At 45.9% G+C, this 27,025-nt stretch overlaps 1 protein-coding gene across 3 annotated transcripts in view; it reads right to left on the reverse strand.

The window, feature by feature from the left end:
- EVI5 (ecotropic viral integration site 5) overlaps positions 1-27,025 on the reverse strand; it is a 123,219-nt gene that overhangs the window by 22,786 nt on the left and 73,408 nt on the right. For all 3 annotated transcript variants that reach the window (XM_066597352.1, XM_066597351.1, XM_066597353.1), the window contains 4 exons: positions 23,801-23,941; positions 21,358-21,516; positions 16,378-16,524; positions 8,124-8,219 (listed from right to left, as the gene is read on the reverse strand). In XM_066597352.1, the coding sequence (XP_066453449.1) occupies positions 8,124-8,219; positions 16,378-16,524; positions 21,358-21,516; positions 23,801-23,941 (543 nt within the window). The remainder of the gene's footprint in view (positions 1-8,123; positions 8,220-16,377; positions 16,525-21,357; positions 21,517-23,800; positions 23,942-27,025) is intronic.

Genomic DNA, 27,025 nt, shown 5'->3' on the forward strand with positions numbered 1-27,025 from the left:
TCATATTTAATGCACGATGTATATTACAAAGTGCATTAATATGGCCATACAGAAGTGTATAACCCCACTTGCTTTCACGAGACAACCCCTTTAATTCATATACAAAACGGTTTACCAATAATTTAATCTACTATAGGGGGGGATGGTGCTTAAAAGAAACCACCAGCTGTTTTCCAGAAACTGTAGCCACCTTGTCAATGGGCTGTATCTGTCATTGCAGCTAAGCCCCATTCACTTAAATGGTCTCTGCACTTTATGCAATCTGATAATAAACGAAAGTGCAAATCAATTAATATACCTAGAATGACATTTTTAAGCTGAAAAAACCCTCTACAGTGCTGGCCACTAGAGGGGCTAAAGCCCGTCTCTAGTAAGAGAACAAGATGGATATGAGGATGCAGAGGAAGTGGATAACTCATGCTGTTCATATAAGCCTATGAAGGAGGGGGGGGGGGGGGGGTGTGACAGAAGCAGAAAACCACAGAGAAGCTGCAGCAGCTAACTGGTAAGTGTTTTACAGCTAGTGAAATCACATACAGTGCTCAGAACTTCTCTAGTGTCCTTCATGGTCTTAATGCATACCCTACAGAGAGTTAGAGAGCAGAATTTGCGGCTTTATCCACATGCAGTGTATACAAGGCATCACAGCAGCAATCTCCTCCAACTAGCTCAGCTAGAACTGAAAATTAGAGCTGCAGAGGGGGAAAACTGGAGAAAAATGCAGAATACAGGTCATAATGGCCATGTATAATGTTCCTTCTCATGTACACATGGCAGCTTATTGTGAAGAACCATGTGAAAGCCCAGATACAGAAAAAAAGCTGTGCTGCAATGCTTTATATAGTACAAGGAAAAGGCTGGCACTGTTTCTGGACCAAAGTCATGCTTTTGTTATTTTATACAGCTCCTTTAAGCATAGGAAAATCTGTTGCAAAAGTTCGTATAGACGTAGGCACACTCGTACTTGCAATTCACAGCTAGAAACGAGTATAGACCACACAGAATTACCGCTCTCTTAATATACGTCTCTGTATTGCTCTGTGGTCTTCTGAGATGGAGACCAGATTTTTTTTTTTTTCAAATTGTGACAAAAAAAAAAAAAAGTAAAGTATAGAAAAATGTGGTAAGGTGTCCTTTCAGTGACATTGTGGTGACTCATTTTAAGTGCAAAAGAAAAAAAAAAAAGTTAATGCACAGGGCTGATTTAGATGAAGAAAAAAAAAAAGCTAAAAAGTGTTTCCTGTAAGGTATAAGATGGAAAATAAACCTTGAGGTCTGGTCTGGGTCTAAAAAAGACAGACAGAACTAATAAATAGAACTGAAACATCGATTTGGGCAAAGAAGAAATTCAATATTGCCCTTATTGCTACATGCAACAATTAGCGGAGTTGCATTTTAAGAAATGCACAGAATCTGAATATTTGAGGGCAGACCGATGGTGTGATTTTCACTTGTGTTTTTACATCTTGGTTAGAAAACTACCCGTCTGCCATTCTGCTTCTATTTCCATACCGCACACAGTGTTCTCGTTTCTGAACCAGCGTGAGAAATGCAATTTACAGCAAATTTTAACCAACAGAATCACAGCAGAAATTCTGGGTTGGTGTAATGACTGTTTAGAGCTGCAGTGAGATAGGGGTACAGACCACAGCAGTTTCAAGGTTACTAGTCATGTATAGTACCACCTTCAGCTAAAAACTTACCAGCAACTTTTTATTAAACTTCTTAAAAAGCATCATGCCCACTTTATGTTCAAATCTTAAACTGTCCCAAAACCAGAATTAAAAAAGTACTACAAATACCTAGACACACAAATATTCAATAAACTGCCCTCCTGTGCCAAGTCTGTTTACAGGATGGCACAATGATTCTAAGCCTTCTGCAATTGCTAATTTTCCAACCACATAGAACTGTCAACTTTTTGGTATTGCCCTAGTTGCCACACATCTGGCAGGATAGAAGAGATCAATCATGGATATGGACACTGCAATGTGATTTTATGCTCACTGCACTATTTTGCTTAATGTGTGATGAGCAACAGCAGTGTGGATGTTCTTTCTATGCTGCACTACTATCTACAATAGTATATTGGCACAGCAGTATGGGATATGCAAAAGGTGGCGATAGTTACCTAGTTCTGTACTAGGTAAGACTATTGTGGGGACAGTCTGCAACACTTGGGGAACATATTCCTTCATATGCCAGTGAAAAACTGGGTGGCGGAATTCAAGGGGGGGGGGGGGGGGGACCAGCATTTAAGATTACCCTTGCCCTGGACGAGCTGTTGATGCAACTACCCATGAAAATGAAGAAAATCCACAAAATTCTCATCAAGGACCAAAGATTTACTGTGAGACAGATTGCTGAGACTGTGGGCTTGCCCAAGACAACTGCTGATCATGTTCTTACTAACACTCTGGGGATGAAGATGGTTTCCACAAGATGAGTTCCGAAACTTTTGACCAGAAGATGGAGAGGTGCAACACATCAAGGGTGGATCTTGAACTGTTCAAAGCCGATCCAGACGGGTTCTTGAGATTGTTCATAACGGTCAATGAGACCTGGGTCCACCACTTCCAGCCGGAGTCCAGAACTCCATGTTTTGAAAACCCCTCCCTAAAGTGAACAGATTCCCGGCCTGTGCGCACTCTACAGGATTTTTAAATGCCATGAGGGACATTAACTGTCTAAATCAGAATTCAGGCGTAGAAAAGCCGCAAATTTCCTTCTTCATGCACCAAATCCGTCACTTTTCCGAAAAGTGGACAGGGCTTGTATGGAAGTGGAATCGCCACCTGGACTGCCAGATTTATATATAATTTACGCCACAAAACGGTGTAAACGTCAGAAAAGAATGCCTGTTTGGGTCTTGGTGTATGTGAAGGAGCACAGTGTTGTGAGAATGGTACATACTCTGATTGGGTCACTAGTGGGGTACCACAGGGAGCAGTATTATGCCCTATTCTTTTTAATATTAAGGACCTGGTAGAACTAAGGTAAGTCCCATTCAGATGGGTTGAGTCTTGTCTAAACACGGGATGATTATTGCTCATTTTCGAACAGTTGAGCGAATTCTGACAATTATCCCGTGTAAATTAATAAATGGAATGGGTGGACTACAATACCCTGAAAGGTAATCAAAATTGGCATTCGTCACTTTAGAAAAAAAAAAAAAAAAAGACAGTTGAGGGGCAACCTAATAACTATGTATAATATATCAGGGGACAACACAGAGATCTCTCCCATCATCTATTTATACCAAGGACTGTGACAAGAGGCGCCCTCTATGTCTAGAGGAAAGGTTTCTACACCAACATAGGATAGGGTTCTTTACTGTAAGAGCAGTGACACTCTGGAACTCTCTGCCTGAGTACGTGGTGTTGGCAAAAAATCACAAAGAGTTCAAGAGGGGCCTGGATGCCTTTTTTTGAGTGTAATATTACAGGTTATAGTCACTGATTGCTTCAGAAGGGTTGGAGATCCAGGAAGGAATCCCCCTCCCCTAAAATGTAATAAACACTCACTCATCTGAGTACAGATCACAGTTCACACAATTGCTAGATGAAATAAAGCCTCTATAGGGCACACTTGGGAAACACTTCACTTCTCCTCACACCCTATTGCATTTAAACTGTAATCTCTTGTAAGTTCTTCAGAAATTGGGGTTTGTTCTTCCTCAAAAGTAAATTAAAAAAAAAAAAAAAAAAAAAAGCCTTTCTGTAGTAGATGTAGGCGTGGTGGTTAGCAGGAACGGGAGAAGACGGAGTAAACATAGTGAGTCAAACCGATGACTACACCCTGTATCTGGCCGGCTGCCATCCATCTGAAGCAAATAACAGTACTCAGATTTCATCCTGGCAGAAGCCATAGTAAGTAAATGTAACCAGCTAAAAGACAGAGGAACGACTAACAAACCCAATGCACGCACTTGCATAGAGGATGGGTATTGCAGTTTAGGGTAGCCCATATATAGAGCAAACAATCAGGATTGTACCCCATGCCCACTATACACTATATGCATGTTCTGCAGGGCACAGGCATCTGAGATTTCATGGTTTCTATTTTACAGCCGGAAACCAAGCTTAAAGAGGAAGATTGAGAAATGATAATTTCTAACAACCACTATAAAGTTCAAAATCACACTTCTTAAAAGAAAAAAAAATACCCATAAGATATGCTTAAAGGGAACCCATCAGGTCCCCACAGCATCATAAACCAAATTATGGTTCTGTTAGGGAACATGACAGGGACCCGGGTGATAAGAGTTTTATACTCTCCCAGCGCAAGAAAATCTGACTTCTCAGATTGCCATGTGCATACTGTCCCATAGACTAGTATGGACTCTGAAAATAGCATGCTACACGAAAAACTGCCCAACACATCTGCAGCTTAAGGCTACATGCACATGAATGCTTTTCCATCTGATTTTCAGACCAAAAAAAAAAAATCGGATGAAAACCGCACCCATTCATTTGAATGGATATATTAACATGGACTTTTTTTTATACTCAGACGAATAGCCCAAGTAAAAGGACTTGCCGCATGTCCTATTCTAGGACAAAAATAGTAGGGGTCAATGTGCCGTGCCCCACATATCGGACAACACACAGTGCCCGCGGGCTGTTCAACCCAACTTGCACCCAAAAGCCTTGGGTACAACTTTTTATTCGTCCTTGTGACTGTAACCCAATTTTGAACCGCGTTAAGGATCATTACTCTGCAAGTCAACTCATGCTCCAGATCAGCGCAGGTGAGCATGGAACACCCGGCAGGTGAGACCTGACTTGTAACAAGTTTCTCAGGGAGTTGTTTTAAGCAGTAAATCATTTTTGGTTTGTTCCAGCACATAAATACTCTTGCTGTGGGGAACCGCTGCGAGGCAGCAGCCGTACTTCCACTACGGTCTATGTGCAAGTGAAACCATAACAACCAACCTCTAGAACCATACTTAAATGTTAAGCAATGCTCAGACAAGTGATGTCCTGTACGTCTCATGTGGTTAATTTCAAGTGTCTGAAAGGTCTTTAAACAAAATGGTGGTAAAGAAAAAAAAAGGACATACATGTAATGTATGGAAATATGAAGCACTTGTACCAAAAATACTGTACACCACAGAAATGTGATATATAAATAAATAAATAAATAAATAAATCACACCCACAGCTCTGCTACATGCATGTCACACAAACAGCTCTAACATTTATTCTTCATACAACAGGGATGAAGCAGAGTCCTGCACACACTGATCACCCTGATCATGTAACCCCAGACTCCTCCCACAAGTGACTGATCACATGACGGTGACACCATGACAGGTCCTGTAAGTACATGGCTGCTGTAGGTGTTTGTTAGTATTCCATAACAACTGAGCCGCGAATACTAACGAACACCTAGCTGGACAGCACCTCTGCTTACAGGACCTTGGATAAGGTCACCATCATGTGATCGGGGCAGATCATGTAACTCACTCACTTGGGATGAAGGACCTTTGAAGAAGTCAGTCATCTGATCAGAGGCGGAGCAGGTAACTCACTGTTGCGCCGCCCCTGATCTGGAGTGAGAGTTCCATGCTCCGACCCCAAATCACATGATTGTGACATCATCATAGGTCCTTCATCCTGAGTGAGTTATGCATCACCTACAAACTCCCTTGGCCTCAGTTGCTATAGAACAGGACCTGTGCTGACGTTAGTCATGTGATCAGGGCGGAGCATGTAACACACACACGGACGGTTGTTAGCAGTTTGATTGAAAATCAATGAGCCTTTGCGTTGGTGGGCCTTTCTTCCTACTCAGCCATAATTATATATATCCATCTAGATTATCTATAGTCCCTCTACCAGTACATGTACTAAAGTCTCCCAATCCCATGAACCACTATAAGCAATAGATTTGGTTCTGAACGTGTGGAAAAATTCACATTACAACATTGTTTCCAAAAACTCCAGTCCTCATGAACCCCCAAACAGGTCAGCTTTTCAGGATTTTCATAGCATTGGACAAGTGATGTAATTGTTGGAGCCCTTAAAAATGGCTACAGGTGTTCAGGTTTTCAGGATATCCTGTAGAGAGAACACCTGTAGCCATTTTGGAGGCACCAACAATTACATCACCTGTGCAATACCATGGAAATCCTGAAAAGCTGACCTGTTGGGGGTCGTAAGGACTGTAGTTTGGGGAACACTGCACTACAAGGTCTGTTCACTGGGCCTAAAGCTGAACCCATAGCAGTGGCCATAAAAAAGGTAGATTGGGACCAACAACGTTTACAATTTTTTGATAACTGTCAGATTAATTTTGGAATGTAGCACTATTTCTACGAAATAAGACACCATGACACCACTTCCAAAAAGGGTGTGTTGTCAGGGGTGTGGCTAGGTGCATAGCCTATCATGACACAGAGTTTTACCTCCATTATTCCAGTGACCCCTATACTATGAATCCTCCCTCTTAGAGGGCCAAACAGCTCCCCCCTTAGTGGCCCCAATAGTAGCAGTGCAATCCTTAATGGCCCCCACAGTAATAGCATGTCATAGATGCCCCTGAAAGCCCCTGGCCTCAAGGCCTCTGATGCTCTATAGTGCATGCCAGACATGCACATCTTATGTATGCTTCCAGTGTGTCTGGCTGCCTTAGAAGCCCATAAAGGACCCCAACCTCAGATGCCCTCATAATGTGCAGTGTCAATGGCCCACCCCAAACATAGCGCAGCCTCCCTATGGCCCACCCCAAACATAGCGCAGCCTCCCTATGGCCCACCCCAAACATAGCGCAGCCTCCCTATGGCCCACCCCAAACATAGCGCAGCCTCCCTATGGCCCACCCCAAACATAGCGCAGCCTCCCTATGGCCCACCCCAAACATAGTGCAGCCTCCCTATGGCCCACCCCAAACATAGTGCAGCCTCCCTATGGCCCACCCCAAACATAGTGCAGCCTCCCTATGGCCCACCCCAAACATAGTGCAGCCTCCCTATGGCCCACTCTCCTTAAACAGGGGGTGACTGATTTGATCTTTTCTTAAAATAAATCAATTACCTTCTGATGCACCAGCTCTCTTGCCCACTGACAGGGGCAGTAAAGGGAACGCCTGTCATTGGTCAACAGTGACTGAAGCCTGCAAAGACTGTGTTATACAGTCTCGGATGCAGTACTTCCGGTAGGCACCCTTCGCTGTCATTGATGGACAGCAGGCGCCTTTTGCCTCCATTGCACCACAGAGAGGAGGGTGGGACTTACTGGTTTGCTAACGACATCAGCGGTAAACTAGGAAACAAAGGTAAGGTGTCGAACATGAAAATGGTGGCTAAATGAGTTCAAACCCAGGAACCGCGACACCTCGGCTTGGAATCACTGCTGTAGACACTATATGGTCACTCATTTCCTCACAATACATGAATGGGCCACTTTACCAGCTCATAGGGAGGTCATATGCCCAAGAAAAATGGATGTTTAGCAGACTGCCTGGGACAAGGCAGGAATTTATCCACTGTTGTCGTGATCAATCTTGTTTTGCTAATATTTACTCTGGCGCAGAGTGTTAAGGCAGCAGAAATGCAGTCCTAAGCTCTCGCTCACGACCGGAGGGTTGTAGGTTGAATCCCCGCGTGGTGCATGTAGCAGACTCAAGGTTGACTCAGCCTTCCATCCTTCTGAGGTCAGTAAAATGAGTCCCCAGCTTGCTGGAGGGTAAACAATGACTAGGGAAGGCAATGACAACCCCCCTCCCCGCACAAACAGTCTGCCAAGAAAACATCACGATGTGACATTACCCTAGTCATGACTTGGTGCTTGCACCAGGGGGCTTTACCTACTCTTCCACTGCAACAGGAGGCAATTAGCTTCTGCATGCTTTACATATCCCAATACCTAGAAGCTGCAGAAGCCAAAATTTAAAATTTCTAATAATATCTAATTACAAGAATTATTTTTTAACCAAAAAAAAAAACAAAACACAACATACATTTCAGTAAATAAAGTCTTTGAAGTTGTTCATAGCCTTAAGGATTTTCACTTTCACACCACACTGTTTAAGAAGGGCCTATAAATTGTCTCACACAAAACAATTAGAGACATTCTGGGTCTTCGTTAGCATTTTGGCCCAAGACACATAAGATTAGTTACCTGAAATCTTAGCTCTGCTATACGCTGCTGAAGTTCAGCCACAGCCGCAATACTGTCTGCTTCTCGGAGTCTCACCGCCATCACTTCCTCCTTGTTCTGCAAAGCACACAGACACCAGGTCAGGCATCATTTTCTAATGTCAGCATGTGTTTTTTTCTATATATGTACCTTTTACAGGTCATTCACAATATTAATATCCAATATTTGCAGCAGACATAACACCTGAAGCTGTCAACATGGACCGCAACTTCGAGGTGTTCCCAGTCCTGGCCATCTCAGTCTCTAGTACCAGTGGCTGAACTGCTTTGACTACCTAATGCACAGTAGTATGCATTGGTAGACTAAGACACTACATAGTGCTCCGACTGGCCAGTACTGCTCATGTGGGCAGCACTGGTCAATCAAAGCAGGTGTAGGGTCTTAGAGTAATGATACATACTAATGCACAAAGTGCATCAATCATGACAGAAATGGGAAGAGTGCTCCGCTTATGAATAGTTGACCCATAACTAGGAGTCAAATTTATTCTCAGTGCTGCTATTAGCCAAATGGCAGACGTTCAAGCCATTTTGTCTGAAAGACTCAGTTTCTAAGATGGTACATAATCGTACCATTAGATTAATTCTAGGTCATTCATGGGCCCAAATAAAACCAAAAATGGCATGTTGGAAATTTCCTAAAGCAGGTAGAGGGACTGGTATAGGAAGGCACCTAAAGAGATGCAACAGCCAAGGGAGTGCAACCACCCTTATAGCATAGACTGCTAGAGTTGGAAGGGACCTCCAGGGTCATCGGGTCCAACCCCCTGCTCAGTGTAGGATCACTAAATCATCCCAGATATTTGTCCAGCCTCTGTTTGAACACTTCCATTGAAGGAGAACTCACCACCTCCTATGGTAACCTGTTCCATTCACTGATCACCCTCACTGTCAGAAAGTTTTTTCTAATATGTCATCTGTGTCTGCTCCCTTTCAGTTTCATCCCATTGCTTCTAGTCTTTCCTTGTACAAATGAGAATAGGGCTGATCTCTCTGCACTGTGACAGCCCTTCATATACTTGTAGACAGCTATTAAATCTCCTCTCAGCCTTCTCTTCTGCAAGCTAAACATTCCCAGATCCTTTAACCGTTCCTCATAGGACATGATTTGCAGACCGCTCACCATCTTGGTAACTCTTCTCTGAACTTGCTCCAGTTTGTCTATGTCTTTTTTAAAGTGGGGTGCCCAGAACTGGACACAGTATTCCAGGTGAGGTCTGACTAAGGGTAAATGCACACAGGCGGATATTCCACGGTGGGATTTCCTGCAGAATTTCCGCCCGTGCCCACTGCCATAGGATTCCATTAGATAATGCAATCCTATGCAGACAGACGCGATTTGACCACATGAAAACTTGAGCGGTGAACAAATCGCACCATGTCCTATTTCTGTGCGAGCCTCGCACAGAAACATCACGGCTGACGCGCCAGATCTGGTTACAGTACGAGATATAGGGAGCTCTGCCTAAAGGGAACTTCAATAATCCAAAGTTAAAGGAAAATTAAAGTGACCCTCTAGTTTCGGGACAAAACTGTCGCCGAATAGGAGGATATATTACCTGTAGTAATGGTCTTCTGCGCTCTTCAAATTTCCCATTTCAGGGTCCCATTTTTGGCAGTTTAAGACGGTTGCAGCAATTTTTTTTTATCTGCCCAATACACACTATGCACTGCTCGGATTGACCAGTGCTCATCACATGAGCAGCTCTGGCCAGACTACCAATGCATTGTACGTTTATGCTAACACTAACCATGCATTTGGTAGTGAGAGGATTGCCTCGGCCATCTTGGGTGGCTGAAAATGGGACTTGGAACTGTCCCAGAGGAAGAACGACAGTGTGTGCCAACTGCAGGTAATATACCCCACTCTTCATGTGGTCCTGGGATAGAATCTTGTCCTAAGACTAAAAAGTTGCTTTAGGCCGCTTTCACATGGGCAACAAAATCGTGCAATTTTCTCGGCATGCGACAGCGCTACAAATCGCACGCATGTGAAGCCCATGCTTTTCAATGGGTTTCTTCACATTAGCGATATTTTATAGGCGGTTACGTTATGAGAGAAAAACAAAAAAAAACGAACTACCACACACAAAAAAAAAACCAAACAAGCACACAAAACCGTTGGTTGCTGAATATTGCAGCAAATTGTAGCCCATATTTCCCTATGGCCCCTTCCTCTTTGTTGCATTGCATAAAAATGCAGTTTTCGTGCGATGCAACTTTTACAGTAGGAAGTCCTACTGTTTCACCTAAAATAAGCCCTAGCTGCTCTGGCAGAGCTTCCTGAAAAACCCTGCCGCTGATTGATTCATCGAGCACGGGCTCTGATTGGTTCTCGAGCGCCGTGGCTAAGCCAGTCACAGTCATTCATTTACTGACCAGGAAGAGTTGCCTGAGTACAAGTGCCGGGAAACTTCAGAGAAGACGTACGCCGGAGTGGACGAAGGCCATTGAGTGATTTGTATATTTTTTTTAAATTCAGGCAGGGCTTATATTTCAAGTTCCGCCCGTAAATCCCAGCAAAGACAGGAATTAGGTTTACCTGTTAATTCCTTTTCTGGAGTCATCCTGACAGCATACACATGGAGGATGTCCACTGGACCCCTGTTGGGACAGGAAGCGGAAAAACATACAAAAGGCACCTCCCGCCACCAGCTCACCAGTGTGTACCAAATAACTACAGTGACCCGGCTTTGCTTAATCACTCATTTTTAATAACGAAACTTATAGTACAATACGTTACTTCACGTAGAGAAGGATAACTGAAGGGGAGGGAAAAGCCCCTATGCTGTCAGGATGACTCCAGAAAAGGAATTAACAGGTAAACCTAATTCCTGTCTTCCCCTCGTCATCCTGACAGCATACACATGGAGGAATACCAACAATTACGGGCTTTAGGGAGGGACCACTGCTTGCAGAACTTTCCGCCCAAAGGCAGTGTCCCGGCTGGCCCCCACGTCCAGACGGTAGTGTTTTACAAACGTATGGGTGCTTGACCATGTGGCGGCTCTGCAAATCTGGTCGGTTGTCGCCTGGGCTCTCTCCGCCCAGGAACAGGCGACCGCCCTAGTAGAATGGGCTCTAACTTCGCCCGGGAGTGGGATCCCTTGGGATCTGTATGCCTCTTCTACGGCCCTCCTGACCCACCGCGCTAGGGAGTCCTTAGTAGCGGCCCCTCCTCTGCGTGGACCCTGAAATTGAATGAAGAGGTTATTAGATTTCCTAAAGGTATGTGAGACCTCTAAGTACTTCAGAACTGCTCGTCTCACGTCTAGGTTATGGAACCTCTGTTCCGTAGTGTTCCGGGGTTCCTGGCAGAAGGAGGGAAGTACTATTTTTTGCTCTCTGTGAAAGTCCGTAAGGACTTTCGGTTGAAAGAAGGGGTCGGGTCTAAACTCTATCTTGTCCGGGAAGATGGTCATATATGGGGTTTTTATAGAGAGAGCTTGGATTTCCCCGATCCGCCTGGCGGATGTAATGGCCACTAGGAAGGCAACCTTATATGAGAGGGTCTTAACTGAGAGTTCTTCCAGGGGCTCGAAGGGATGTGCGCAAAGGGCCTGTAAAACAAGATTCAGGTCCCATGGGGGCATGGTTCTTCTTATAAAGGGGTGAAGTCTAACTGCTCCTTTAAGGTATTTTTTGACTAGCCTATGGTCGGCTAACGGGAAGTCAAAGAAGGCTCCTAGGGCGGCCACCTGGACCTTAAGGGTACCAGGTTTTAGGCCCATGTCCAGTCCATCCTGAAGGAACTCTAGAATCTTATTAATGTCTGGTTGTTGGAGGTCGTGAATACTGTGCCCCAACCACTTAGAGAAGGTGTCCCACACCCTGGTGTATATGTTCCTGGTGGACTCTTTGAGACTCTCACATAAGGTGGTGGTCACCCTCCCTGATAGGCCCTGGTTCAGATATTTTACCCGCACAGCTTCCAGGCCGCTAGTCTGAACTGTCGGGTTTTTGGGCAAATCAGGGGACCCTGTTGTAGGAGGTCGTCTCTCCACGGCAGATGTAGGGGCTCCTGTGTTGATAGAGCGGCCAGGAGCGGGAACCAAGGTCTCTTGGGCCAGAATGGGGCTACCAGGATAACGGAGCCCGGGGACCCCTGGATCTTCTTTAGAACCCGAGGGATCAGGGGAATAGGTGGGAAGGCGTATGTCAGGTCCCATTCCCATGCTTGGGATAGTGCGTCTATTCCCAGGGAGCCCCCGTCTGCCCCCCTGGAAAAGAACCGGGGACACTTGTTGTTCTCCCGAGAGGCAAACAAATCCACCTTTGGAGTCCCCCATCTTTCTGTAATCAGTTGGAATGCCTCTGGATGTAGTGCCCACTCCCCAGGGTCTATTCTCCTGCGGCTGAGGTAGTCTGCCATGGTGTTCTCTGGGCCCCTTACGTGGAACGCTGAAACGGAAGGCATCCGCTGCTCTATCCACCCGAGCACTTTCGCCGCCAGGTCTTGTAGTCGGGGGTTCCGCGTGGATCCCTGGTGGCGAATGAGGGACACAGTTGTTATGTTATCCGAGAATATTTTAATGGGTCTACCCCCGATCTCTGTCTCGAGGTCACGGATGGCCCTCCAGACCGCGCAAAGCTCCTTGTAATTGGAGGATTGAGTGGCCTCTTTCTGGTTCCAGACCCCCTGGACATAGCGACAGCCTAAGTGGGCCCCCCAGCCAGTTGCACTCGCGTCAGTGAAGATGGATACTGGGGATGCCGGGTCCCAACTTGTGGACCTGGCGAGGTTGGAGATAGACGTCCACCACCCCAAGGAGGACCTTACTTTGTGAGTGAGGGTGACTTCCTGATCCAGGGAAGCTGGAGATTTGTCCCAGTTGCTCAGGATAAAGTCCTGGAGAGTTCTACCATGTAACTGGGCCCACGGGACTACTCCAATACAGGCTGTCATGAGACCGAGGACCCTCATGCCTCTCCTAAGGGAAATCTGGGAGGCTAACGAAAGTGTCCGGCTTTCGTCTTGGATCATTTTTTGCTTTTCTAGCGGGAGGGAGGAGCACTGGTGGTGTGAGTCCAGGATAACCCCTAGGAACTTTTTGCTTTGTTCGGGCTGAAGATTGGATTTGTCGAAGTTAATGATCCAACCTAGCGACTCGAACAGGCGGAGGGTGAGGTTGACCCGGTGCTGGAGTTCCGAGGGTGATCCTGCTATAAGCAGGAAATCGTCGAGGTATGGGACAATTAGTACTTTGTCCGTCCTTAGTGCTGCTACCATCTCCAATACTAGCTTGGAGAATACCCGAGGTGCGGAGGAAATCCCGAACGGCAGGCATGCGAATTGGTAATGTGAGACTGACCCTTCCATCATCAGGGCGAATCGAAGAAGCTGTTGGGAGTCTGAGTGTATAGGAATATGATAATAGGCGTCTTTTAAGTCCACCGTGGCCATGACGCTATCTGGTGTGATGAGGGGGATCGCTGATCTTACTGATTCCATTTTAAATCTTCGGTATGTTATAGATTTATTCAGGTATTTCAGGTTGATTATAACTCTGTAGGCCCCGTTAGGCTTCTTAATAAGAAACAAGGGGGAGTAGCAGCCTTTGAACCGTTCCTCTACGGGAACTGGGATAATGGCCCCCAGGGATAGCAGGTCCCGTACCCCCGACTGGAGGGCCCGGGCCGACGCGGGTGACTGGCAGGGGGTAACCACGAACCTCCGGGGAGGGGGGGCGGAAAGCTCAATTGTGTAGCCCTCTGAGACCAGGCGAAGGGCCCAGGGATTGGAGGTTATTTCGCTCCATCTATTGGCGAACCCCCTAAGTCTGCCCCCCACCTGCCGGATCCCGATGGGCGGATTCTCACCCTTTCCGCCTTTGGGGTAAGACCAGCGTCCGGTTTTCCCCTTCCCCCTGTATGTTCTCGGGGGGACAAAGGGAGGAGGGTAGGAGGAGGAAGGCCGCTTGACGGGTCTGTCTGCTGGTAGCCCCTGACTTTTGTCTGAGGCCTTCTCCAGGAGTGTATCCAGGGAAGGTCCGAAGATGCGATGTCCCTGGAAGGGCAAAGAGCAAAGCCTGTTCTTGGAGGCATTGTCCCCTGTCCAGGCTTTTACCCAGACGGCCCTCCTGGCTGTGTTCGAAAGTGCCGCCGACCGGGCCCCGAACCTTACTGACTCCATCGAGGCGTCCGCCAGGAAGCCGGTGGCCTGTTGGAGGAGGGGAAGGCAGTTGGCGATATCTTCCCTCGAACCCCTTTGCGAGACCAGGGCCTGGAGTTGGTCTAGCCAGACCGTCATGGATCTCGCTACCGACGTGGCCGTAATGTTGGTCTTCATGGTGAGGGCCGCCGACTCCCAGGCCTTCTTCATTGCCGCATCCACTCGTGAATCCAGTGGGTCCCGCAACTGGGAGATGTCCTCAAAAGGGAGGGCAGCCTTCTTCGAGACCCTGGCGACCGCCAAATCCACCTTCGGGACGGTGTCCAAGAATTCAATGTCTTCCGGGGTGAAGACCATACGCTCTCTAAACTCCTTAGACAGGAAAAACTTGCGTTCTGCCTGTTTCCACTCGGTCAAGATGAGCTGTTTTAGGATATCGTTGACCGGGAATGATGGTTTGGGCTGAGGTATGAGTCCCCGGAACAGGGTATCCTGGAGGGATGGCTGCTGTGGTGCCTGTTCCTCCACCTGCATGGTGTGACGGACCGCTGTTAGTAGCTGCCCCAGATCCGCCGATGCGAAGAAGTACTTCCTCGTTTCTTCCATGGGCGGTATGGATTCTGAGGGGGAATCCTCTAAGAACCCTTCCTCCGAGTCTGATTCTTCTATCCGTGACCGCCTTACCCTTTTCGTGGGGGGCGGAACGGAAAGAGACGAGAGAGAGGCCTCGATCTCCTCGCGGATCATAGCTCGGATGTCTGATATGCCCGAGGGGCCTTCCTCCCGGACCACCTTCTCTGTGCAGGCTGCGCATAAGGGTTTGGTGTGTCCCTCGTCCAGTCGCCGCAGGCAGACTGGGCACTTGCGCACGCGCTTCTTGGCCTCTCTGCTCTTTTGTGCTTCTCTGTCCTAAGAGACGGAGACAGCAGAAAAAAAGGGGGGGGTTTCCAGCACCTGACCCTTCGTTACCCCTGGTGTGAGCCCCCGGAGGTTTACTCACCAGCGGGTTGCTCTCCGTGTCCTCTCTGGCCGACATCTTTACTTAGGTGCAGACCGAAGACATGTGGGGAATCCTGCTTTCTCCTTTTCTCTTTTTTTTTTTTTTTTTTTTTTTAAATTTTCAAATTTGGCGCCTTTTTTCACTGAGGCCCCGCCCCCCCGTGACGCGGCCGTGCTGACGTCATGCCGACGCGCCGGACCCGGGGGATACACTCTGCGTCGGCTCTGAGGAGGGCGCATAGATGGCCGGGGACGTCGGATCGAGCGCAACCGCCGGCCCGCGCCGCGCGCTCGACCCCCCCCCCCCCCCCCCCCCTCGCTGGCATACCTGCTCACGCCGACAGAGGATCGCTGGAAGCCAGGGTCCCGGGCCGACGTCCAGAGCGGGTGCCTGATCCGGAGGAGGCTTCCAAGCCCTGCAGGTACGGGCTGTATCTTCCCAGTGCGACAACCCCACTGGGCAGCGCGCTAGGGAAGGGTTCCCCGCAGGGAACGTGGTGCTGGTCCTTGGGATCCTGCGGGTGAGGGTCCCCACGTAGGGTCTCACCCGCGCAAGCTCTGCCAGCCCGACCAGAGAGTCGTCCCCCCACGGGCGGACAGGCTGCATAGGAATTTTCTCTTCTTGCCTCCAGCATACCCCTGGAGGCTTCCGCTTGGACTGTCCTGTAGGGACAGGAAGACACTGGTGAGCTGGTGGCGGGAGGTGCCTTTTGTATGTTTTTCCGCTTCCTGTCCCAACAGGGGTCCAGTGGACATCCTCCATGTGTATGCTGTCAGGATGACGAGGGGAAAAGAGCGCTACAAAGTCGCGTGCCTTTGAAGCGACATAAAATGGCAATATCACACAGAACAGGCAAACAGAATTTTATCATTTAACAGCATTCAGGGGATTTGGAGCTTATTATAGATTCCCCACAAAAGAGCTCCAACTACTAAAAAAAAAAAAAAAAAAAAAAAAAAGGAACTAAATTAATCACTTTTTTGCACTAAGCTGTTCCATTTGCACCAAATAAAGATGTCAGACTTAATTGACTGAAAGTAAGCCAGCATGAACCTTTATCATCACCAGTATTGCGGCGAGACAACCTTCTAACCTCTGCATTACCTTGCACTCAGTCTCTGCCTGCCTTCGCTTTGCCTCAGTCAACTGATTTTGCAGGCTCTTGTTTTCTGTAGTCAGACATTGCACCTTGGCTTGTAGACTGTTGACCTCCTTCTCTGCTCTTCGGAGATGGTTGCTGTTTATCTGGTTCTGTCATGACACCAAAGGAAACAAATTCAAGATGAATGAGGAAAGATAGTGGGGTCTAGGACAGTTCTGCAGTACTTGTGGCTTAAACACCTCTTCAAATACTTCCTTTTCAATCATAAAACTAGTTACATCGATGAAACTTGCTGGAAAGACAAGCTGTCAGCAATAATTGATTTATGCATCCACCATATATTAAAAAGGGAACCTGTCATGTTCAACAAGTGGTCCCATCTGCAAGCAGCACATCAATCTGCTCCGTTCATTCTGCTGTAAAGAGTGGCAAGAAAAAAGAAAAAAAAAGTAAACTCGCAACATTTCTCCCAATGCCAATTGACTTCAATGGAAGCTATCCGCGTGGATTCCGCTCAAAAATAGAGCATGACCACGAGCGGAAAGTGCAATTTGTTTCTGACCCTGTGCAGGAAGAATTACTTTTCCATATTATGTCTATGGATGGTATTTGCTGCGGAACCCAGAGGCAGACACCTGCCCCGGATTCTGAAGTGCAAATCCACCCGTGGGCAGGCGGCCTTATTGAACACACCCAGTAATCATCCACAGCACAGGTAGAAAAAGGGAAGCCTTTAATTTCTTAACACATATAGCTCCCCCTTTGGTAGTAATCCCCTCCACCAAATGTTTCTTGTAGCTGCAAATACTTACGTTTCAGAAACTTCAACGAACTATTCCTCCCTGCAAATGTGATTCTACCCATGAATATTTCTGGAATGCCTTGCGTGCACAGTCCTCTTCAGGTCACGCATCTCAATAGGATGAAGGTCAGTACTCTGACTTAGCTATTCCAAAACACAAATCCTGTTTCAACCACTTTAGTTGATGTCCTTGTGTGGTTTGGGCCACTGTCTAGTGGCATCACCCAACATCATGGATTACTGCCCTTACATTCTTCTGTAAAATGTTTTGATAGGTCTTCAAATTTATTGCGCCCTCAATCATTGCAGGGCATCTATGTCCTGAGGCTCCCCAAACCATCGTGTTTCCCTTAAATGGACGCCTCCTCCTAGGAAGATTAGCAAGTATCAGGAATTTTCTCCATTTGTAGACTATTTGTGTAACCATGGACTGATTTACACATGTTGCTTTAGCAATGGTTTTGTATCCTTTTCCAGCTGTGTGCAAACCACTTTCAAAAATAATAATTCTGTCAGTAACCAGGCTGTGTGCGCCTTTATTTAATGAGAAAAGCACATGTGAAACTCATCTTTTCAATCTCATTCCCTTACAGCGGTTTTCACCCCACTAAGCTACTGATGATCCAACCTCAGGATAGCTGAGCAATAGTTGACCGGTGGAGGATCCACCACTGGGGATCCTCGCCGATCATGCGACTGAAGATGCTCTTCACAGGCTGGTAATCGGTTAAATCGGTAACACGACCAGACAGCAGTAGAGTCCAAATCAAGTGAATGGGACCAAGCTACAATACTAGGCAAAGCTCGATGTATAACACTGTGCCTGGTATGGACTAAAGTGATAGCGGAGCTCATCCGAGCGGCAGACCCCCACTGCAAGTATTGGTGACCAATCCTAAGAAGAAATCATCAATCGTGTAATGCTTGAAGACCTCCAAGAGCTAAATGGCAAAGTGTCTTTCACCTAAACAGAAGTCATTAACACAGCAGTTCCCTTTTTCTTCTCACACTGCAGATACTTACTGACGTGCTCAATAAAAAAATAACCATACAACTGCTTGCGTTCTGTTTAGATTGTGTCTATAGATTGCCACTAAGACCCCATTTACACTGACAGATGATCGCTTCAAAAGTTGCTCAAACGACAGTTTGAGTGACAGTTTTGAGAAATCATCTTTGCATAGTCTATAGTAGCTAGTTAAGAACTATGCAGGCGGAGCGGGACACCACCGCTATTGCTTGGCAAACAATACAGCTATTCTGCATAAGCAAACAGCTGTATTGTTCTCTGCGATTACAGCTCACATCCCGCTGTGACACGACCAGCGGGACACGAGTTGAAAGAATCTCATCGGCGGGTGCAGGCTGTTAAGAGTTCATCGCTCAATTCAGGAAAACTAGAATTGAGTGAGTACTGACTCGTGTACGAAAACTGCACGATGTCCGTGCATTTAAACGCAACGTTTAATCACTCAAAATATGGCTAAATAAAGTTATCCCAAAATGTAGAAAATATACAAAAATGGTAAAAAAAAAAAAGAAAAAAAAAAAGGAATTGCAGCTATTCCTCCCTTTTATGCATCCAAAAAGATCACCATGTCTTCAGTCACTACTGTCCTAAAGAAAAGACCAGGGACACAACGGATCGAAAAGTTCTCTTTTCTCCGTCTGGACAGCTCATTTAAAAATCACGGACAGAAGGTTTTTTGTTTTTTTTTAAAAATAAACCATAAATTATAAAAATGCCCTATTTTACGGACTTTCTATGAATTTACAGTAGGTTGGCCACCCTGATCAGGAAGCATTAGACCCTTCTACTGCCTGCCAGTTGGCACCAAGCAAATGGCAATGGAGATGAGGGTTCACCATCTGAGCAAAACTGACAGATCCACCATTGCCGAGGGTCTAGTTGCAGATCCATAGAACTATTTAACTGTTTCTTATTACTCAACGTACAAGGTTTTGTGCAACTGAACAGCAGCAATGAGAGCGGTCAGTCAGATTGTGACAACACCAAGGATTAGCCAAGGACAGAAGTTATAAATCAGGTACAGGAGGAAGGATGCGGTTATGGATGTCTGACAATTCACAACAGCAATTGCACATGGCTGACTAGTGAAACAGTTCCATGGAACTAGGAGCTCCGTAGACCCTCCAGATTGCTTTTTGTGTCTCAGATAAGATGGTGGAACTCAGGAAATACAAATCAATTTACTGCCTGAGTTTTCTACTTCCCTGTGATTTCACATTTTACACACAAACAAAAAAAACATCACAAAGTCCTATCAAATGCACTGCACAATGAGGTTTGTAACAAGAGGGTACTAGAGCCTCTATGTCCGCTCGTATCACATCTTGTATTCAAGCTAAAGGTGGTACAACAGGGTACAAGAGCCTCCATGCCTGCCTGTATCACGTCTTGTATCCAAGCTAGAGGCGGTACAACAGGGTACTAGAGCCTCCATGCTCGCCCGTATCACATCTTGTATCCAAGCTAGTGGTAGTACAACAGGGTACTAGAGCCTCCATGCCCACCCGTAGCATATCTTGTATCCTAGCTAGAGGCAGTACAACAGGGTACTAGAGCCTCCATGCTCGCTCGTATCACATCTTGTATCCAGGCTAGAGGCAGTACAACAGGGTACTAGAGCCTCCATGCCTGCCCATATCACATCTTGTATCCAGGCTAGAGGCCGTACACAACAGGGTACTAGAGCCTCCATGTCCTCCTGTATCACATCTTGTATCCAAGCTAGAGGTGGTACAACAGGGTACTAGAGCCTCCATGCCCACCCGTAGCACATCTTGTATTCAAGCTAGAGGCAGTACAACAGGGTACTAGAGCCTCAATGCCTGCCCGTATCACATCTTGTATCCAAGCTAGTGGTAGTACAACATGGTACTAGAGCCTCCATGCCCACCCGTAGCACATCTTGAATCCAGGCTAAAGGGCCGAGCATTATCGTGCTGGAAAATGGCTCTTTGAAGCAGTCATGAGGAACACATGTGGCTGCACATATCACTAAACTATTACTGTTCTTCATACCACTATTAGGGGTGACCGACTGTCATGAGATGGCCCCCCCAGACCATCACACCAGCAATGGGGGCAGTGTGCCGCTCCACAGCAAAGGCAAGATTGAGGCACTCACCCCGAGGTCTTCAGACACAAACACGGCTGTCAGTGCCTAAACTAAACCTTGATCAGTCACTGAAGGCATCTTGATTCCACTACATATCATAACAGGCAAATGGAGGTGACTGTAGGTGGATATCAAAGGTAGAACACATATTGGGTGCTGTGAACCTAAAATGTCCTTTAGCCAAGTGCCTAGAAATGGTTCCAGCAGACACAGGGGCCTGCAACGATGGCATTACCTTTCTCTGGATGGCGAACAAATAAAAAACAGTTGGAACAGCCTGTGCTTGTCAGACGATCAGACCACCAGTAAAGGGTCATCTGTCAAGGGCATCTTGAACCTGGTCGCCTTGTGTGCCCTCACATCCACTGGTCCCAATGCTTCCTAACAGTCTGGTCAGAATGACCCAGTTGGTGGGCAATTTGTCAATACGACCACCCAGCTTCTCACATTGCAATAACGCGCCCCTCCCAAACTATGGTAACGGGGTGACATCTCTTCTCTGCATCATAGACACATCTAGTGGTCAATAAGCTCTAGACAAGCGGAAGAAGAGGTGCAATGCACACAAGGAGCCTCAGAGCCTTTTTATAAGCCATGGGTGGGACCACTTTTAGGACCTTCGGTGGCAAGATGTTCATCTAATCACCACAACTCTAATCATTTGCATATCTGCCTGAGATGGAACTGCATGCCGAATTTTGCAGCAAAACGACAACTCCTTTGACAAAGAGTATATAAAGCAGGCTGAAGGGAATCACTCTGATGGCAATGAAACTCCAAGATTGAAACTCCCAAGTACCAAGTGTATTGCAGTCCGTGGGGTCATAGTGTCAGTGCTCATTGTAATGAACCCCTGGGTAAGGGAGACTACATCATGCAAGTGACAACAGATCCTAAGGACACGTTATGTGTGCTGAAGTCTACCTAGAGGCGCAGTAGTACAACATTTACATACAGTTCGGGGTATTGAGGCCTCAGCGTGACAAATGGATAACCACCCTTAAAACAATATGCTGGTACAATAAGCAAATACAGACCTGAGTGTCCAGCTCCATCATCCGCTGTTTCATTTCTCGTACATCCGCCTGCCTCTCGGCTTCTCTAAGACGCACGCTCATCAGCTCGTCCTGCAACTCATTCACTGTGTTCTTCTTAGGTGGATCCTTCCACCGACCAGTGGTGCGTGCTAAATGTCTCTGGAATGTATAAAGTCGCAAAGTCAGAAAATTCAAAGACAAACTTAAGATATTTAAATTTTTTTTTTAAAGTACTAAAGCAATATATACAATTGCAATCAAGTGTTCAACCTCCATTGCAAAATTCGATCCGCCAAATGTACAGAATTTTCAGCTGTTGGCAAAATTTATATTTATATATATATATATATATATATATATATATATATATATATATATATATATATATATATATATATAGAGAGAGAGAGAGCTTAGCTAATATAGCAAATAGTTTCTCCAAATTCAACACATAATGCCACTTAACCCCTTAGTGACCAAGCCTGTTTGCGCCTTATAATGACCAGGCCAAATTTTGGAAATCTGACATGTGTCACTTTAACATAGAATAACTCCGTAAAGGTTTTGCATATCCCAGTGATTCTCCTGACGTGATCTTTATCCGCGTACCTTTTTCTAACTTCGGCACATGAATCCATCAAAATGGCGGACGTAAGCGAAGAAGCTAGAAGGAGCCCAGGAAATTTAAAATTTTCTTTTACCTGGCTAATAAAAGGTAGCACAGAGCCTGGAGCTGTAACTGAGGGCCACGGTGAGTGGTTTGCAGTCACGTGACCATTACCACCAATGGATAACGGCAATCACGTAAAAGTAACAAAAAAACTGTTGAAGTTTAATGTTCCTCTCTGTTTGGGCTCCGTTGTGTAGCCAGACATAATATTAGGGCCATAAAGGGTAGGTTTCTGAACACAGGACAAACAGGGGGATTCATTTTGGGTTTTAAGTCTTCATTCATATGTGCTTAAAGTTGTTTACTTTAATTGCGTCCCAAAGGCAAACTATTTTGCAATCTAGAATTATATTTGATTTTACTCTGTACAATTACTTTACACTGGCATCTAAGATGGTTGTTTTTCTAAATTAAAATAAATAAAAATTACCTAAACTGGAACAAAATCATTAAACTATATATTCAGAACACAATCTAGCCCAACTTCTGAGCTCTTCTAGGAGATTTTCCATCTGCTCAAAGGTTGTACTGACACCTAGTGGTGGTGAGAACATTTGCAGGGGATTCACAGCTGACATTCTTTAAAAGGTTCTTTGGATCCTATTGAAGATGACTTCTCAAAACTAAATGTGAGAAGTGGAGCAACTGTCCCCCCAAACTTATGTTTTTTTTTTCTTTAATGGGTCGTATGAGATTAGAACACTGTGGCTTGTGTCTTACTACACAACGGTTGTTCTTGCAGGTTGAGTTGAGATGGATCCCCTCTTGCTGTCATAACTATTCTACAGAGAATGCTTTCCGAAAGGTTTTTGAATAGAGTTACAGAAACTGCAAGCAGATCCAGTGAGGTCGGCCACGGACGTTCAGAGGCACGGAAAACAGTGCCAGAAGCCTCATACTCACCCGCTAAAGGCTTGGATCACATATTTGTTTTTTGACTTTTTTCTATTAACGACCTAACAGTCCCAGACAGACCCTTGAATGTAGTAGCTTGATGGAAGGGTGGCGGCAAGGTATTAAGGTCAACGAGCTTTAGGTTACTTGTTAAGGACTACACGTCTAACTGCAGTATTTTACGTACTTCTTAGAAACAGCCTATCTACTAAGACTAAGCAATGGTCCGCATACCTTCGGTCATGTAGTGCATGTGGAATAATAAAAAAGGGTGCAGGGAATAATGCTCAAGTATATAGTAGCAGAGCCTGTAGAAGTGCCGCATTGTGCGTTAGGCCTTACTCACACGACTGTCACATATTGGTCTATGAAAATACTGGATGTGAATCATGTGTATGTCCATGTTGTATGTGTTCTGCGTGTTCTCTTTCCACTTTTGTGTGTCATTTGAGTTTTCTCGCAGCAAACCAAAAAACAAGAAGCCCAATTTTGTTTTTTTCCAGCATCACCTAGCACCAGTTTGTGAAAAGGCAATGAGGTCATCAGTGTGTGTAACTTTATAATACAAAATTTTCAAGTTTTTTTTTTTTTTTTTTTTTTTTTTAAACACCCACAGACTTCAATAGCAATTGTCTTGAGAAATTGGCTTAGAGTAGGACACGCTGACTCTGTACCTTCTAACATGGACTATCAGTCTGGGTATTAAAAAAAAAAAAATGGTCCTGGGGTCAGTGTGTAGTCAGCCGCACACATGGAAGGGTAAGGTCTTCTTAAACCAACTATTGCCAACATCACGAGTCGCACGACGTCTACAGACACACTGATAAACCCCCATGTATCTGTTAGGAAAAATGTCAAACTAGCCATGCAGTTCCATACCTGCCAATGCTCCTCTAAATCTTTTATCTGTTGTTTCTGCTCCTTCATTGCAGTTATGGCTTCTGCTTCTCGGATCTTCACCGCAATCACTTCTTCTTGAAGCCTGGCAATGTTGTTCTCATCGGGCAAGGAGTTGTTTCTCTGTGTATCAAGACAACAAACTCAATGAGAAGCCTTGTGTTAGCATTACTCCTGCGAGTGATGTATGCTGTCATTGCATCTAGTAACGCCCTTGCTGTATACAGCTATGCACATCATCTAACATCCAGATTGGGGTGGTCTCACACCTGCACTGTGCACTGGGGATTCTGCTTTCCTGCTCCGTTGGGGGAGCAGGAAAAGGGAAGCCCCGCGGCTCGATGGTTCTGTCTCTGAACAAAATAGCGCTGGATGGACCCCAGTGACTAAACGGGGTCCACTGCATGCAGCACCTTTTCCTCCGATACTTACAGGCGGATCTGCCACGAACGTCCGACTGGAGGTTCCAGCGCAGATGTGAGGCCGGCCTAATAAAGTGCACAGTAAAGGTGCCGGCATGCTATAAAGTCCGCATACATCGACTAAGAAGGTTTCAGACACAAACATTTGTTAGGTGAAATGTGACAATGAACAAGCGTCTTAGGTCACCGAGGACGCCATCATTGTCTGGAAAGAAGTCAGCCAAGCTAGAAAGTTCTTCCATTGTTATCAAAAGGCCTTTTGTACATGAAGAAAATTCCCAAAAACATTGTTGATCCTTCGCTTGGTGTCACTGAACATATGGCCTAAAAATGCATGTGGTTGAATCTGCAAAACAGTTCAGACCATTGTCTATTTAACCCCTTCGTGACCAAGCCCGTTTGCGCCTTAATGACCCGACCAAACTTTGGAAATCTGACAGGTGTCACTTTAATATAGAATAACTCCATAAAGGTTTTGCATATCACAGCGATTCTGACATTGTTTTTTCCCCACATATTGTACTTCCTTTTGGTGGTAAAAATAGACCAATAGAATTTGTGTATATTTATTAAAAGCACCAAAATTCGGAACATTGAAAAAAAATTGTTATTTTTTTTTCACATTTTTAACTGCAATCTCTCAAATATGTGCAAACCTATTGCGCAAATTTTTGATGAGATATATAATTCCATATGTTGACCTTATTCTGGACGCACATTGGGAAAAAAAAAAAACTTTAGTTTTTTTAACCATTTAATAATTAACATTTTGAGGAACACTGTTTTTTTTACAGCAAGCTAAGATTTCTAAGGCTCATATGTGCCAGACTGATCGATGCCTCAAAAATGTCCCCATTTTAAAAACTACATCACTTTATATATTCGCTGAGGGGTGTCATGAGAATTTTGACCCTACAGATTTTTTTTTTTTCAGCCGTTAATGCAACTTAGGAGAAAAAATAAAGTTTTATATTTTTGCAAATAGGTCATTTTAAAAACATTATTTTTCTATAGTGCACATAAAAATGAGGATTTGCACCCCAAAATGGAACCCTGTTTGTCCCGTGTTCAGAAACACAACAGAGCCCAAACAAAAAGCAGCATCAAACTCCAACTGCTTTTTAGCTTTTACGTGATCACCATTATCCGTTGGATAACTGCGATCACGTGACTGGACGGCTCACTGCGGCCCTTGGTCGCTGCTCCAGGCTTTCGGCTACCTTTAGTAGCCAGGAGATTTTAAATGTCCTGGGCCCTCCCCAGCTTCTGCGCCTGCAACCGCAATTTTGGTAACAGGCGCAAGCCCCGAAGCTGGGGCAAGATCCGCAGGTAAAGATCCCATCGGGGGATATTGCTGGAGGCCTTGAGTAAGTAATTTCACTTCCCCTCACGGATTGGATATGTGACACGGAAGGGGGGGGGGGGGGTGATTACATGGCCAAGAACCACATACCTTGGGCCTTCAGTGCAGTCTCCAGCCTCTCAGCTACATTTGGTAGCCAGGAGCAGGGAGATTTTAAATTATCCCGGAATTCCACAGCCTTTGTGCAGGCATCAGTCATGTTGGCGACAGGCACATGCGCAGAAGCCAGGGTAGGGTCCACAGATAAATCCGGGGGCCTAAAGTACGCAATTTTATCTCCCCTCACGAATACATACAGCGGCTCCAGGTGACGTTTCCCTGCTTTCTGCTACTCCTACTAGCCAGAAGCAGGGAGATTTTAAAATTTCCCGGTCCTCCCGCACATATGCGTGACGTTTTAAGTCTGGCACGATGCGCAGAAAGTGGTATCAGGACCTGGAAGGACCAGAACACCACAGGACATTGTGGCGGATGGGGGTGAGTACTCTCAGCTTCCCTTATGGATCCGATCCATGAGGAAAGCTGAATCTTTAACTTTATTTTACTTTGATTACTTTGATGTGATCGCCGTTATCGATTGGATAATGGCTATCGCATGACCAAGTGGTTGCTTCCCACGACCCCCCGACAGTTTAATGCCATCATGTCCACGGCGCCCGCGGCTTTAATTCTCTGGGCGAGCATGTTTTTACGGCCCTGGGGATTAAAGCCCACAAAGCCAGGATGTAAAAACCCTATGGGGCAGTCACTAAGGGGTTAACACTTGTTCATCCATCATGGGCAGTAAGGGATTCATTTCAGTATACCATGAATAAGCAAAATATGTAAATGTACAAAGCATGTTAATTTGCCTTGATTTCCTTAAATGTGTCATTCTACGATTTCCCTCCAGCAGGGATCTCAGTATTTACCTATATAAACCCATATTTATCACAAACTAGCTTCATGTCCAAAAAATTAACACTTTGGGTTGTGTGATCAATGAGCGGCCGTGTACTACAGCTGCGCCTAGACAGAGGCAAGTGGCACGGACAGACTCTGCGCATCTTGAACTCGTGTTTTCAGGAGAGGTTCTGCCTCTAAGGCCTCATGTCCACGGGGAAAATCAGAATCCGCAGCGGGTCCCTCCTTTCCCAGGGACATGAGGCCTGAAAATAAGAATAAACTCGCCTGTCCTGGACGCTGCGGGTCTCCCCTCCATCGGGGCCGGATCTTCTTTCTTCGGCACGACGGATGTGCCGTGCGCATGCGTCGGGCCGAAGAAAAAAGTTCCGGCTGTGACGGAGGGGAGACCCGCAGCGTCCAGGACAGGCGAGTTTTAATTCTTGTACGGGTGTTCCGCGGCTCCGGACGGCTTCAATAGAAGCCTGCGGGAGCCGTCCCCGCGGGAGACCCGCACTAAAATGGAGCATGTTGCTTTGT

The sequence above is a fragment of the Eleutherodactylus coqui genome, chromosome 3 (assembly GCF_035609145.1).
Source record: "Eleutherodactylus coqui strain aEleCoq1 chromosome 3, aEleCoq1.hap1, whole genome shotgun sequence".
NCBI classification, from domain to species: domain Eukaryota; kingdom Metazoa; phylum Chordata; class Amphibia; order Anura; family Eleutherodactylidae; genus Eleutherodactylus; species Eleutherodactylus coqui.